We start from the raw sequence: 15,628 nt of genomic DNA, 5'->3' as shown, positions 1-15,628 counted from the left end.
TGTTCATTAATAATCTTTTTTTTTCAGTCTAGCAAAATGGATGTTGTCTAATATTATACATTAGAAGCTAAGTATTTTGATAATAATCACTTTCTTACTCCTTTATTTTGCTTTTAAAACAATAATTGTCTTGCAAAAACCTGGACTGTATTGTTAGCCTCGGCAAGAGGAAATTAAGTTGCGTTCATCAAAGCTATCCTAACTAGTTTTTCCGAGCAAAAGATCAATTCAACCAGATAATTTCCACAATCTTACATGTGTTTTGAACGCAGCATTATATTCACGGGGGTTCTTTTGTGCCAATGCCTTGGCTGACGTGTCGAACAGCCAATTAAATTCTGTGAAAATATATCAAGCGCACACTGCAGTGTTCAGAAACACCAATTGTCGTGACATACTTGGAGAATGGGCGGGACGAAGCGCACATCATGGTGGTTTGCGTTGTATATATCTCAACGTCGACAACTGGGGGAAATAGTTAGCTAAGATTATCTTCACGGGTGGTGGCGATCGGAGGGCCACGCCAAGCCGTAGTGCTTAGTAGTAACATATAATCGGTATTTATGGATTTGGTCACAATATTCGTGATACATTGTTAACATAAATGAATATTTAATACGTCAAAAGTTAAATATCTAGTCTCGGTTTATTAAATGGAGGAGAAGAAGGAAGACGGAGACTCGGAGATACAGGAACATGGACCCGAGCACTGGTTCTCAAAATGGGAGCGGCAGTGTTTGGCCGAAGCGGAGCAAAGGGAGCCGAGCGAGGAGGAGGCCGACAACGACCAGGATAAACTGTGGCATCTCTTCCAGAACTCTGCCACTGCTGTGGCACAGCTATACAAAGGTTCGCCGCAGCGCTTTCGTTCTGCTCGTTCTTCCTGTAACTGATTATCGGTATACATATGGCGTGTTGGTCCGGGCTACTGGCTGAACCGACGTTAGTTTCAGCGCAATTGTAAGGCTCTTAGTACGAGGTAACCTTTACAGCTGATTTTTGCAATGTAAAAAATGTGCTAGCTTGAATTAACCAGTGACTTACATATTGCAGTTAAACTAGAATATTGTGCGGCTGCGTTGGTTATTATTATTATTATTATTATTTAAACGGTAAATACTTTGACAGACCGACATAATAACTTGTGTTAACACGAATTCCTTCTCAATTATTCTAGCATATTGGATACCAAGTTGAGACAGCAGCGTGCAGCTAACACAACGTTAGCCGGGCTAGTTACAAAATGGCGATGGAAACAACAATCGTAGCTACGCGACATTCCCAGATGACAGTCTACTGTAAACTGTCAGTGAAACAAACCCTCTCTCATGCCGGACGCGGGCGAGCCGCCGGAACGTCCATGTGAGGACAGAAAGTTGACAAAGTCTGTTTTCTTCTTCTCCTCGGACGCAAACAGTTTGTTGAGCAACACATAACGGCGTTGTAGTCGCAAAATGGCGAGGTTAGTCAGTATTGGTCCTCCCTAAGTATTTGGTTTATCGACAATCGGCTACGATTGTGCTTTCATGCACAGTTAAAATCCTCTTCTCCATTGATGGAGCTCGACTTGGTCGAGTCTGCCCCCCTGTTTGGAACGTATGCTGGACACGTCTTTGCAACTTTTCCTGCTGAGGGGGCAGTTAAGTTGTTGTGTCGGTGCTTTCTTCCTTCCCGGGCTGCTGCTGCTGCTGCTGTAGAAACTGACCGTCCGGTGCTGGGCTGATAGTTATTTTTACGCCAAACCCTCTTCACGCAGTTCGTATATACGAGACAAAATGGCGAATGAAAAATGATCAACCCTGTAATCACCCAGCTGTTCGGCGAGCACAGATGCACTGTTGTGCTTTGGTCGCGTTACTTAAGAACGTTAAGTAACGTTTAGGTTTCTTTTTATAGAAGAGAAATGAAGAAAGCCTACTAAACTCTTTCCACCCACAGACAGAGTGTGTCATCAGCAGGGTTTGTCCCTGTGGGTGCCATTTCAGAACTCGGCCACAGCCGTTACCAACCTCTACAAAGGTATGTAAATGAGTCTTCCATCCGGTTAACTTTGGGCATTTTAAAAGTGTGATTTATTCTGTTGTCGTCTTTTTTTGTATTTTATTCCATCGATGTTGACGGTTTACGATTGCGCTACTTATGGACGTACACATGTTTTTATTGACAGGATCGTCCACAGCACGTGCTAAACAGCTGATCAGTCTCTTACAAGGATTGTAGATTTGTTTTTGTGTTTTTGTACGTCGGTAGGACCTGTCCATTGTAAAAATAAACAAAAAAAGACTGAATTTTAAAACTTTTCAACCATGCCAAGAATTCACGGAGGTAGTTTGCTCTGGTCGATGCAAACCTTGCACTCGACCTTCTAAAACAGTAGAAGGGGTGGCGAGTGGTCGGCGCTGTTAAAGGTATCATTCACAGCTGTTTGAAAGACTCCGCATGACGGGGAGTGGTCATTACTGTATGCATGATGTGTGCCATCAGAGAGCGCCGAGGCCCACCAGAGAAGCTTCGATCGGGGCATTCAGATCGGCCACCAGCGCCGTAACAAGGTGAGTCTCCGGCCTCCTTTACCTTTCCTGACGCGTTCCTGCATTGTGACGTTACGCTTCATTTATATGTGTTTAATAGCCAAGAAGCAGCTGATAACAGACTATATTAGGCTTATTTCACGTGTTGGTGGTGGTGGTGGTGGTGGTGGGGGGGAAATGAGCTAATTTCTCTTCCGTTGGATTGCAGGATATGTTGGCCTGGGTGAAAAAGCGCCGGAGAACAATCCGTAGAGAAGATCTTATCAGCTTTCTATGTGGCAAAGCCCCGCCACACAGGAGCAGTAGGGCTAGCACGCGACTAGCCATGGTGGCCCCGAGCCGGGCTAACTCACCAGCGGAGACTGGCTCATCTGTGGAAGCAGACCTTCAGCCCTTCAGGGAGGCTATAGCACTTCATGGTAAGGAAGCGGTCTGTCTGTATGGGGGGGGGGGGGGGGGGGGGTTGTGCCCACACACACCCCAACAGGACATGTTGTGAATTAAGCGTTGATTAATGGCGCCTCACTTTGAGTCTGTCGATCTCTGTGTTACAACAGCTCAGCAGAGCGAGTTGTTGCTTCTTCCACGATGTATACTTGTGTTTCTGTCACAGTCGGCACAATCGAGTATTCAGAACTCGGTCAGAAGAGCCGTACACTTTAAAGAGGCCGGTTTAGGGGGCGGCAGAGGTTAAGGTGGGTGATGTCTGGCATTTGGAGGCTTAGGTTACATCTTCAGTCTGGCTCCTTTCTCAGCTCTCAGATATCACTCGTGTCTCACCACACGAACCTGGACGTGTGTGTTGAGACCAAAACGGTTTGATTTATGTGAAGGGCACATTTTTATATTTTTGTCAAGTACATTTCATAAGTGTGTGTGTGTGTGTGTGCGCGGTCACACTAAAAAAGGAACATGCTTGCTGACGTGAAGAATTGATGATCACGCCAGCATTGTGTTAGCTGTTAGCTTTTCAATATATAATAGACGCCGACTGGTTGCTGTGAGATTTGCGACTGTTGCCTTGCAGCCAGTTAAACAATGAGGCGTTTTATTACGGGGTTTGCTCACCTGCGACGTTTCTCTGTCGGTGACGTCTGCTTCCTTTCCTACGTGTCCTTTCACAGGTCTGAGCGGCGCCATGGCCAGTATCAGCGTCCGATCTGGTGCTCCGGGGTCTCCCACTCACGTCAGTGGGAGCAGCAGCAACGTAGGAGGTGGAGGCGGCTCTTCTAGCTCGGGTCCGGTGTGCCGCAGCAGGCGAAACGGACTTCAAGATGTGGACCTGAACACTTTCATCTCAGAGGAGATGGCACTGCATCTGGACTCCACAGGCTCCGCCTCAGCTGGAGGGGGAGGAACCAGGAAACGAAACTCCACCCAGTGTAGTGACGTCATCACAGACTCCCCTACGCACAAACGCAACAGGATGATCTGATCAGCTTCCTGCCTATGTGTGTGAGAGGGGGGGTTGGGAAGGACTCCTTCTGAACTAGAAGAGTGGGATAGATGGGCTTCTGTGTGACAGACTGACTGACAGACATTTGAATGTCTGGCTGTGCAAAAGAACCAAGGCTGAAAATGAAAACGGGGGGGGGGGGGGGGGGGGGGGGGGTCTCTGTTCAGTTTACTCAAATGCTGAATGAATTCTGTTCCTCGTCTCCCCGTCTCTACTTTATTGCAAGTATCTCACCTGCAATGGGAACACTCGACGCGTGTCTGAGCGGGCAGCCGGGAGTTGTGGACGATGTCTTGAAGTCCTTGGACATTGGTGCTCTGGCAGGGAGACGATGAAGGAAGGCGCCGAGTCTTCCCAGACCGACCTCAGAGTGGTGAAGACGCGCCGCGCTGCTTTAGCAAGTAGCAGCCGCTCGATCCGTGACAGATTCGTGCCCTTCTCTCCCCCTCGCCTCACTCATCCTCACACCCACCACCTTAATAAAGAAGTGAGGGCCATGATCAAATCTTCTCACTCAGTGAATCGAGTTGCTCGCCAAAACGTAGGATCCAACTCTTGGACTGTGACGTGTTACTTCATTGCAGCAGCTCTGCATTGAAGGCGACCGTCAGCAGGAGAGCTGGGTTTGCACAGCTTTGAGACCAGCTCCGTTTCTCTGGCGTGGAACCACCAACCATACGCATGCCACGGTTTTAGTTCAGCCCAGTCGCCCTTTTGTTTTTGGTTCATCAGCACCAGTGTTAAAATATTTTAGGCTTGTCGCCACTGTTGACAGCAGTGATAGCCAAGTCAACGTTTATTTTTACTTTTTCCCCGCCCCTTTTGTCGGGAATAATGAAAAGGATTTTTTTTTTTAGTTTTTTGTCAGCAGCTTCTCTGAAAGCTGTTTTCTGACTGCAGCACCCCCCCCCCCCCCGCCCCCACCCCTTACCCTAGTCTTATTACAAATGCAGCTGCTGTTTTATGTGATCTTGTGATTATTCTGATGAGTTGCAATAAGGATTTTTGCACTTAACTTTCACCTCTGACTCATGCAAACAAATCAGCTCTTCCATTGTGTCCCAGCCGTGTCCAACCCTAAATGGGCCCGCTGATAGTCGGTCTGCACAAAGCCCGTCGGTGGTGCTTTTAAAACACCGGTAGCACACAAGCCTCCGGACAATCTGGCTGGAGTGTCAGACCGGGAGGTGGGACTGTCTGCTCTTCGTCGAAAGGTTGTTTGCATTAATGAGACGTGGATGGGTTCATTTTACTGGGGATGATGTAACTCCGGGCTTATTTCATTCTTGAAATGCTCATTGCCTTCCATGCTTCTGTAAGGGAGTCGAGTAGGAGACACTGATATGACGAGTCAGAAAGTTTTGGTCTATTCCATAGTTTGCAGAATAAAAACCGGCTGGTACTGTACTGGTTTTTGACACGTTTTTAGGGGCTAATGAAAGATCCTTGCAGTTAAGGCAAAGACTGTTTACAATAATTAACACAATTCTTGGAATCTGCCTTTTCTTAGCAAGTGATCTCGTTATTAAACCAATTCTAAAGACTTCTAATGGCTCCCCTGTCGTAGTCATGACGACGCACGAAGTCTTATGCGAGTTGGTTGGGGGTGCAAAGCCCCGCAGCCTCACCTGTTGTACCAGTTAGACCTGACTTGTGGGGATGTCGATGTTTCCTTCTCTAAATCTTTGTTGACCTACTCGCTGCCCTTTGACCTTTAAAGATGGGGTTTCTTCTGTTGTATTAAGCATGCCGGTTTTTAACTTGTTACAATTTGGTCACAGCTTTATATTTTGTTTGCGTTCAAGATTTTATATTCCTAAAGCAAAGAAGCAGACTTGAGATTTTGATTCTGGCCAAGTGAACGATGACTTCCTGCATTCAGGAGTTTGCTTACGACTAAAACCAGAGTCAGGCTGACCATGTAAATCTCACTGGGAGAGTTGATTTGCCTCGGAGTTTCGTTATTAATGGCCAATCAAGTAATTGACGCTGAGGCCATGTTGATCTTGGTTTAGACATGAATCTGGTGCAAAAAGTGTTTCTCTTTTAGCTTCACATGTTTGTATCATAGGAAGGATCCCTGTTTTTTTTTTTTTAATAGGAACTTGCCTTTAAACTAATTTTGAGTCGATCACGCTTGAACTTGGAGGACTCGTAGTGGAAAACATCAATTGGGGCCGACAGAGGATTGGAAATTGAGTTAAAAAAAAAAGAAAAAACTGACCTGCCAGCCTGTTCAGGCAGTCTTCATTTAGAGAGAATACGTTGGGAGTATTTTGGTTGTTTGTCTCCCTCCAGACACTTTCGGCTTCTGTTCTGTCCAACACTCCACATTGGTAGCATTCATGGCTGAAACCAAAATGCATGCTTGGTTACAAATGGGGATTAAAATGCTCCTGTGTTTCTGTTGCACTGCAGCGTGCCAGGACAAATGAGTGAATTCATGTCTTCACCCATCTTCAGGGGGGAGATTCAGTTTGGGATGATGCCAGTCCAGGGAGGAAAGCCACGTTTACGGGGAACCTCAATCCAAATGTTGACGTTATCGTTACACGGCATCATCAACAACCAATTGATAGGATCTTTTTAAAGGGTTAACCGATCTAGCGTTCCCACATTGATAAGCCCGGTGACAACATTGAGGCACTTCATTTTATTTTATTCACTAGCCTTCTCCCGCATTGTTTCAAAAGGCCAATTCATGCCACGCGTCTCTGGAGCCAACACTATTATCAGCTGTTTCTTGACACTTATTTAAGACGTAATTAATGGCTAAAATATACACTTAACATTTAATTGTTGGTATGATATATGTGGTTCACATTGTAAAAGAAATAAAATCAAGTCAGTTGCAATTTGATGGACTGTTTCATTAAATATAAAAAAAAAACAACGTTTCTTTGGAACTTAACAAATGTGCTCCTAAGTTATTAAACATGTCATATATATAGGAACTTCATCTCATTGAATCTGTGTCCTTTTTGCCTTTTTTGCTGAGTGAGCAGCTAACAGTAGAGCAGCAGAACAACATTTCTGTCAAAATAAAGCAGATTTTCATTTTGTTCCTCGTGTTTACGCAGACAGTCCTAGGAGGTGGGTTGGGTTTCTTTAAGTTTGTGACATGCGAATAGAACAGTAAGCAGATATAATGGAAAAAATAGAACCTAAATAAATGACAAGTTCTTTGCCCTTTTGTAGTGTTTCCTTCCTTCAGAAGATTCTATTTATCGTTGTGGCAGCAGATGATGCGCTGGCGATCAAAAATGACAAAAGCGCCTTCTGTAGCAGTGTTGTTGATCTGTTACGGGTTTTAGTCAGGAAAACCCAACGACTCTGAGGTGAAGGACAGATGGTGAGGTCTACGGGGTCCGACTGAAGTTTTGGGGGGAGGGGGGGGGGGCAGGATTCAGATTTGGCTGAGAGGCAGGAACTTCTGGTAGTAGCTCTTGGTTACGTCGATCATTATGTCCTGTGTGCACTCTGGGAGCTCTCCCGAAAACAGACCTGAGAGAAGGAGACGGAACAAGGTCAAGGTCAGGACAGATGAACACTGTGTGTGTGTGTGTGTGTGTGTGTGTGTGTGTGTGTGTGTGTGTGTGTGTGTGTGTGTGTGTGTGTGTGTGTGTGTGTGTGTGTGTGTGTTCAGTGGTTTGCCGACCTGGGCATCCAGAAAAGACGGTAAACGGAGGCACCACGGTCTCCGGGGGGAGCACGGTGTTGTCCAGGATCTTGCAGCAGTCTTTTAGCACGCAGCGACGACCCTGGACACAAAAAAAAAAAAAAAAACTTGAGCTCCTGATTCACGGAATGCGGCTTAGTACAAAAAACACAATCTAAAGACGGCGAACAAAGAAGTCGGCATCCTTATATTGTAAAGAACAGAGTCTTGACCTTACTGGTACTTACTTACAGCAACATAACTCTGAACATGTTGTCTAGAGGGATAACATGAGGTGAGGGACTGGGGTGTGTTTCTATATCCTAGATTTTTACTTTAACGCTGCTTTTTATTAGCCAAAGGAACAGTTCACATGACAGTATTTTCAATTTTCTAAATATTAGTTAAATTAGTGAATGCTACACATTTAACATTCCTTCACACGTCCGGGCCTGCTGCTCAGTTCATCTTAACATGACTCCCACGTGACTGTTTCCACACAGGTGAGGGGAGACGGTGCCTCTTCTTTCCTCCCTGACAGGAGGAATTGATCGGGTTCAGGCAAAGAACTACTCACAATAACACAGTTGTTGCCAATGTGGACATAGGAACCGATCTGTGCCGCATTGACCACACAGTCCTCCTCGATAAAGACATGGTCTCCAATGTGCAGTGGGAAGAACGCCACCCTAGAGAGAGAGAGAAAAACCCAGATCCAGTTCGTGCAGCAATTAAAAAGACTAAATAAATTCACAGTCGTATCTTTAATTTTCTGATTCAAGGATATTCAGGGGAGTATTTGCGGATGCATTTTCTGTATACAAGCTGAAAAAAAAACACTGAGGAGACGACCGACATTAAATATTTGTTCAGCGGTGACTCGAAAATAATCAAGTGTAGGAAATGATCCTTTCCAGTTAAATATGTTTTTGACGATTCAAGCTTCTTGGTCGAGGATTTTTTTTTTTTTTTTGTCATGTCATAATGAACAACATCGCAATCTCAATGTCTCTGGGACTGTGCTTTTTGGTGAGTGAATTGAATGCATATTTTACAAGATATAGTTCTTTTTTTTTTTTTTAATAGCCTGCATTATAAGTAAATGGGGAAAATCGATTTATTTATTTTTGTATCCAGATGAGTTATTTTTCATCAAGATCCATCCAGCAGTTTTTCCCGTAATCCTGCTAAAAACACAAAACCTCCTTGGCGGAGGTAATAAACTATAAATAAATATACCATATTGGCAAAGGAGAAAGATCATTTACCCTTTGCTGAACTTTTTGAAAGGTGGTCGAATGACGCTCCTGCTCTTCACCACACAATGTCTGCCCACCCGGACATTAGCCAGGTCGCCTCTGATAATGCAGTCATTCATGACAATAGTCTGCAGCAGAACACACACATACAGACACACACACACACACACACACACACACACACACACACACACACATTAAACTACATTACAGTTTAGTACATCAGTTCCATGGAGGCGACTTCCATATAAACAGTCACAGAAAGCAGGCTGCCTGCGTTTAGTTCCTTACTTTGCCATTGAGGACGATGTTCTGACTCCCACAGAGCACCGACTGTCTGCTCACTTTGTTGCCGGAAGCCTGCCTCAAAAAGATAGACAATAATTAGTGCTTGTGTTATTGTCCCCATTTATCCTACGCCCAATTCCCCGTTAGCCCAATTAGCATGCGGCTTGCTAGTCAGCTAACAGTAGTAAAGAATTCAAACAAATTACCGTCTCAATGTACTCCGCTTTGTTATACAATATTTCAGATAACTCCATGGCTGGGAATTAATTGAATATTTTAGGGGCAATGGGGATAATTCAGTTGTAATCAGTAACGCATCGGTGTTTTCTTTTTGTTTTTCAATTACTTCCGCAGTCAGTCGACTCTGCTTTCTCTCTTCAGACAATACTAGTCAAGTGCCAAATCATCGCTTAGTTCCGTCAAAACAAACAAATGAAACACTCTGACTGATATTTATTTTAAGTTTAAATTTTACTATACAAGAGTCATACTCTGTACAAAGTGTTTTGCCTTTGGGGTAGAAATATGTTATTTAGCTAGATTAGTGTTTAATAACGAATCTATACTACGATTCTATGATTGATTGCTCTTCCTTGAGCTGAATCCTAGCTTCTTAGTGTTCGTGTATCATTTTTATTTTTTTTAAAGACACAACTGGTTTACTAAGTATGCTGCATATGTTTGTTTAGATAATAATAATAATAATAAAAAAAGAAAACTGATAATTAATAATATTAATTTGTGTCGCGCACATGCGTACAGCGCAGCCCTCGGCCCCGTTTCTCCTTCGCGTTGCATGCTGGGAGCAAACGCGTCACTGAACTCCGTCATGGCGGCTCGTGTCTTGCAGCAGTGTGTCCGCTTTCTCGCCCGGCCCTCGCTGAGGCCTTCCTCCCGTAACCTGGCAGCCAGAGCCTTTGCTCCCTCGGGATCAGCTGCTCTCCGACCCATCTCTTCTGCCGCAGCCAGCAGGAAGACGCGGTGGCTCGGTCAAAGCCCGGTGAGTCTCCGGTAGCACCGAAGAGTCGCGGCCTAGCGCTGGAAGCTGTGACCTACCGACGCCTTTCAGAAGCGCCGGGCTAAAGCGGCGCGTTGCGCGTTTATCATGGCACGGCAAGCAGTTTATTTTGACCTCTGTTATTTGTTGTGATAACCAGCTTGAAATTGTTAAACGCTGTAACGTTATATTATGGATACACAAGCCATGTTGGGCTAGCTTGCTAGCTAGCTAGCAAACCATAGACTTTCATTGTGCATAAATTTGAATAGATATGTGCACATCACGGTTCGATATACAGATGCTCGTTTCATATTGACGGTGTGAAAATCATAGTGAACAGTGATTCTACGGTTACTCGTCCATCCTGTAAGTGATCGTTCGCTGTGAGACTATGTTTACGTCCCTGGTCCTTCTCCCCTGATTACTTGTCTTTAGATTCCCTCGGTGGGGCCGCTGTGCCGACACTATGGGGACCTCCCCCCCCTCACCATAGACGGCATAACAGAGCGCGTCATGTATGTTCTTAAGCTCTACGACAAGGTCAACCCCGACGAGGTGAGGACGAGTCCTAACAGGAACGGTGATGGATCCGTTTGTCCTGCCACACTCGTGTCAGTAGTCTTTTTTTTTTTAGATGGAATTAGTGACAAATCTGTCAGGCTGAGAACTTTCAGTCTGTTTTATCTGAATCTATTTTAGTCGGCACGTGTTCATGTTTAATATCTGTGGTATTCTGATTCAAAGCTGAAGAAAACCTCCCACTTCATGAAAGACCTCAGCCTGGACAGTTTGGACCAGGTCGAGATCATCATGGCCATGGAGGATGAGTTTGGTGAGTTGCACCACATGTGGGATGGGTTCAGGTACCTCTAAACAGCTGTCTCCTACGCAGGCTTCGAGATCCCTGATGCAGAAGCGGAGAAGCTGATGACGCCTGTCGACATCGCACAATATATTGCAAACAAGAAAGACGTCTACGAATAATCTGCTCTGAAACTCGCTTAGGTGAGGCTATCAGCCACGCTTTCCTCCCGCCTCCTCAATCTTAATCACACCAGCATTCTCTGTCCTGTGTAACAGTGCATTTGTGTTTTTTAAGGGAGGCTGACCTCAGAGTGACCTTCACAGGAAGTACTCGTGATGCAGAAAACTCCTCTCTGCAAATCAGCCCTTCTGGCTTCGCTGTCTTGTGTGTATTTAAATGAACATGTTCTCTGGGAGCGTGGAGATTAACCAAGCAAGTACATACCAGTTTTGTTTTTTTGCCCCTGCCCCAACCTGTTGCTCTGGTGTATAATTTCTCACAAATAAAGACATAGTACACATCTGCGTTTCCGCTGTGATATTTCAACACAACACCATGAAGTGGATCCTGACATTTTCACAAGCTCACACCTCGCCTGCTTGGCACTGAAGATCCGATGGGATGAGATACTTTCAGGCAGGCCCACTGGGAACAGTACAAGTACTGAATTCCAACATCTCCAGCCATCTGTAATCTTCCCCAGACAAACAAAACTATTTGGCAGTGATTGCCTTTTTTATGCCGGTCAATTTTCTTTATTTCAAAAGTCACTTCAAGTTCTCTCTCATTGTACTTGGTAGCCTAAGAATGACTCGCACTGAATTACTTTAGTATCTTAGATTTCAAAATTTCATTCTTCGGCGATCAAGGTTCATTATACTTTTCTAAAATCGGCCGTCTGATTTTCCGGTCCATTTTCTAAAAGGACCACTATTTCGTCGTCTTTTCACATCCAGACATCTGGTTTCAATTGAACGATTGGAATCCTTTCAAATGCAAACTGAAGTTTTCTCCATTCCACATGATATTTCCTCAGGTTACGCCCAAACGCAAAGAGCTTTGAAGTCCAAATGGCATTTCACATACTCAGAAAAGCAGAACGACCACTGGACGGAGGCAATGTTAGTCTTTTATTGAGGGTTGTACCCAAGTTTTACAGCTTTGTATGACGGCTGCAGGAGCCAGAGGGTTACAAACAGTAATCAGTATACGAGTACAGCCAACAGAAGACCTACTACTCTACACATTGGTACAGATTCTCTTAAGAGCACTAAAATCCAGAAAAATAAAGGAGAAAAAAAATACAGAACAAACCAAGCGACAAAAGGAAGGAGAATAACAAGATAGGATTAAATGAAACCAAAAAGACAGCATCAGAGGAGACATTCATCACTAGAGCACATTGGAGTTATACCTTGTAATATCAGGTGACTTCGTTTGTGTCAATTTTTCTAACCATACAAATAAAGATTGTCCTTCAAAAAAGTGCAGGTTCCCCCAAAGTTTAAGATAAAATCCTTTGATGACCCGAGGAAGACATTTGAAAATAGAAAGGTACTTCCTGTTTTGTTTGCCAGAGAGGAAGACGGCCCCTCCTCCTTGACTATAGACACTACGCTTATATTCTCATATATTATATATAGTTTCAACAGTCTCCCAAAGCAATGTGCATATTATTAGGTTTACAGGTGATCCAACTACACACTGTGAATTGATAGAATCTCTATAAAAAAACATTGTAGTTGTGTAAAATTTGCAGTTTCATCGGCCTCGCTTCCCCTCAGCTTCTCGGGGAGGAGGTGAGCTGTGAAAAGACAGAAATGGACTTTGCAAATCTTAGCCTGTCCTCTCCTGCTACAACTGGCCTGACAGTTTTAGGTAATTAAAGGTTCTCGTTTTGTTTTTGTTTTTTTAATGATTAGTAGTACGACTCAATATTGGCACAACATGTTTGAGGAATATTACTGTAAATTCCATCTCAGCTGTATTTGGGATATTTTGATTTCAAAGCAAAAAAAAAAAAAAGAACCCCCCCCCCCCCCGTGGACATGGAAGCCTGGGTTCAACACTCCACTGCATAGTCTCTCTGATCGACGCCCACCCCACACCATTGTGCTGGTTAGACTAAAGCTTTTCAGGGTTTGTGTGTATTCATACGAAATTTAAAATGACAAAAAGACAGCGGTCTTTTAAAAATATCGCCATAGCGCTTTTGATCGACGAGAAGCCATCGGGTTCTTTTTATAATATAGCATTTGCTCACAGGACGGTTGCGTCAAGAAAAACAGAGTCACATCTTATTAAACATTTGAAACTAGCATTACCAGCCAGTTTCCCTCTGCTCCATCCCTCTATCCTTTCTTCCTGCCCTCCTCCGCCTTACACCCTGGCTCTATCGGGAGGCTGCTTGGCAGCCCTGGGGGGGGATTGTACATTGCTCGTGGTGGTTTCTTTATTTACTGAAAAGGTTTCCCTCACATCATCCTTTTGTAGATGACGTATTTTTTCTTCAAGCATTTAAACATTGTCCAGCTTTTTAAACAAACACACATCTACAACCAAAAACCCCCCCAAAAACGAGTTTCAATCCCTTTCCTTCCCTCTCCACTATTTGGCATGATAATGTGCTCCTACACACAGTTTCCGTCAGACTGGGTTTCTGCACCTTCCCACAACACGCGCACGTACAAACACACACACACACACACACACGATTAGACAAGACAAAAAAGATTAAGCTGGAAACCAACACAGTAGCAGCCGCATCACTTTACAGATGTTGCTTGTCCTTCTCTAGCAGCAGAGCTACGCTAACTGCTCAGCTGCTGATCAGGCATCAGTTTCTGTCCTGAGGGTCAAAGGGACAGAATATGGATGAAAACTGTGGCCAGTCCAATTAATTTCAGCAAGAGTGGAAAGATAACCTCGACTAATTGGAGTTCACTTCAGCTACATTCAGGCAGCGTGGCGACACCACTGCTCTGACCCGCCGGCCCAGCGAGCAGGAGAGGTAAACCTGGAGAGGAGGGAGATGTCGCTCCTTCCTTCTTCTCTCGCTCCCTCACTGAGGCCAACAAAGCACCGTCTCCTCTGGACACAACACACACACACACACTTTACCCTGCCACAATTCTCTCTCACACACACACACACACACACACCTTGTCCATCAGGCAGAGCTGAAACTACGCCACCGTCATCACGTTCGTCTTTCTACTCTGCAACCCAAGTGCGAAACCCAAGGCTCCTCAGTTCAAGTTGTCAAAGACAAACACGTTTCACTTGATACATTTCGTTAAACAAGACAAAAACAAAAACATGGAAGTGGTACAGATAGTTTTTAAGCAAAAAAAAAAAAGATCTGGAATTAAGTAAACTAACATTTTGAATAATTTGGTAGAGAGCAGTTAAATACTGGCACACACACCATCGTCAAGTCTGGCTAATACTCAAGGTTTTGTTTCACTTTTGTTGAATCGTCACGGCAAAACTTAAAAACACAACCATGACTTCTGAAATTAAACCTATATTGGAGGAGGGGGGGGGGGGGGGGGCACACACAGATTTAACACAGATTACATTATGAAGAAAAGAAATTAAGGTCCATGGCTTCAATAATGCTGACTGACACGCTGAAGCTTACGCCAGATGTGCATCGTAATCACCAAACAATCACTAAAAGGTAAGTGAATATTATTTACGCGTATTCTGTCAAAACACACAACTGCTGGATTTACATTCACGCTGTTCTGACCCCCCAGCGGTAAAAGCATACTTGTCAGTTTGTCATCAGGTCAGGAACTTCAGATGAACACCCCACCCCCCCAGGAAAAAAAAATAAACAGTACAATACAATCATATTCTGTTTGTAAACAGGTAGAAGCCACTTGACTTGTTGCATCTTCGGACACAGTTAGGATCAAGGCAATGAAATGTGGACGACTTTTGCACTGTTAAAATTGTATCTTGAAACAAAAACAACTTTCCTTCTTTCCTTTTTTCCAAGACACCATTTGTGGCAAAGAGAATGATTAAAAATCAAAGTAATGATTCGCATTTTCGTTGTACTTGATGAAACACTTACACATTTTGAGACACGGGGAAAAAAAAAACCCAAGAAATAATAAGGTGCCTCTCAGTAGGCCATGTGAGAAGCTACAGTATGCATAGATACAGGGTCGCCTTTCTCTTGGTTTAAAAGTCTGACAAGACAGAACATTTTCCATTGACAGTCACACAACCACACAATTAACATCTCCCACTGTTGATTTTTTACATCAGCGGAGTGGAGAACTGGAGGAGTAGAGGAGGAGAGAGGGACAACTCGTCCTCCACCTCCCCTGCCTCAAAAGACAGCATATGAAAGCAGTGTGTTGAGCTTCTCCAGCTTAAAGCAGTTATTTGGCAGAGAAACACTTACAGACCTATACATAGTTTTCAGTGCTAGAAATTGGATTTTCCTTTCCTATAAGGAGTAGTAGTTTTTTTTTTTTATTCACCTATAAAGGGGGGTGGGGGCAACTGGCTTGATTTCCTGAGAACCATTGCTGGTTATTTAGCAGACAAAAAGGAATTGTTTTAAATAACCATCGCCATGGCCAAAAACACTGATCCGAATTCCCAGAGTTACA

At 44.2% G+C, this 15,628-nt stretch overlaps 3 protein-coding genes across 3 annotated transcripts; 2 read left to right on the top strand and 1 right to left on the bottom strand.

The window, feature by feature from the left end:
* Window positions 1-511: 511 nt before the first annotated feature.
* On the top strand, window positions 512-4,098 carry hapstr1a (HUWE1 associated protein modifying stress responses a). The gene is made up of 5 exons (XM_068750212.1): window positions 512-849; window positions 1,939-2,019; window positions 2,485-2,552; window positions 2,740-2,950; window positions 3,656-4,098. Exons 1-5 carry the CDS (start codon window positions 654-656, stop codon window positions 3,964-3,966), a joined length of 867 nt encoding a protein of 288 aa, XP_068606313.1. The 5' UTR covers window positions 512-653; the 3' UTR covers window positions 3,967-4,098.
* Window positions 4,099-6,621: 2,523 nt separating this feature from the next.
* Window positions 6,622-9,530, bottom strand: dctn5 (dynactin 5). The gene is made up of 6 exons (XM_068749774.1): window positions 9,399-9,530; window positions 9,196-9,264; window positions 8,914-9,032; window positions 8,223-8,334; window positions 7,646-7,748; window positions 6,622-7,491 (listed from the first exon to the last, which is right to left on the bottom strand). Exons 1-6 carry the CDS (start codon window positions 9,444-9,446, stop codon window positions 7,394-7,396), a joined length of 549 nt encoding a protein of 182 aa, XP_068605875.1. The 5' UTR covers window positions 9,447-9,530; the 3' UTR covers window positions 6,622-7,393.
* A 483-nt stretch (window positions 9,531-10,013) lies between these two features.
* On the top strand, window positions 10,014-11,518 carry ndufab1b (NADH:ubiquinone oxidoreductase subunit AB1b). The gene is made up of 5 exons (XM_068750156.1): window positions 10,014-10,192; window positions 10,628-10,747; window positions 10,937-11,024; window positions 11,085-11,197; window positions 11,292-11,518. Exons 1-4 carry the CDS (start codon window positions 10,022-10,024, stop codon window positions 11,174-11,176), a joined length of 471 nt encoding a protein of 156 aa, XP_068606257.1. The 5' UTR covers window positions 10,014-10,021; the 3' UTR covers window positions 11,177-11,197; window positions 11,292-11,518.
* Window positions 11,519-15,628: the final 4,110 nt, after the last annotated feature.

This window comes from Brachionichthys hirsutus, chromosome 16, assembly GCF_040956055.1.
Source record: "Brachionichthys hirsutus isolate HB-005 chromosome 16, CSIRO-AGI_Bhir_v1, whole genome shotgun sequence".
NCBI lineage: Eukaryota > Metazoa > Chordata > Actinopteri > Lophiiformes > Brachionichthyidae > Brachionichthys > Brachionichthys hirsutus.
This window is presented reverse-complemented; position numbering and strand designations above follow the sequence as displayed.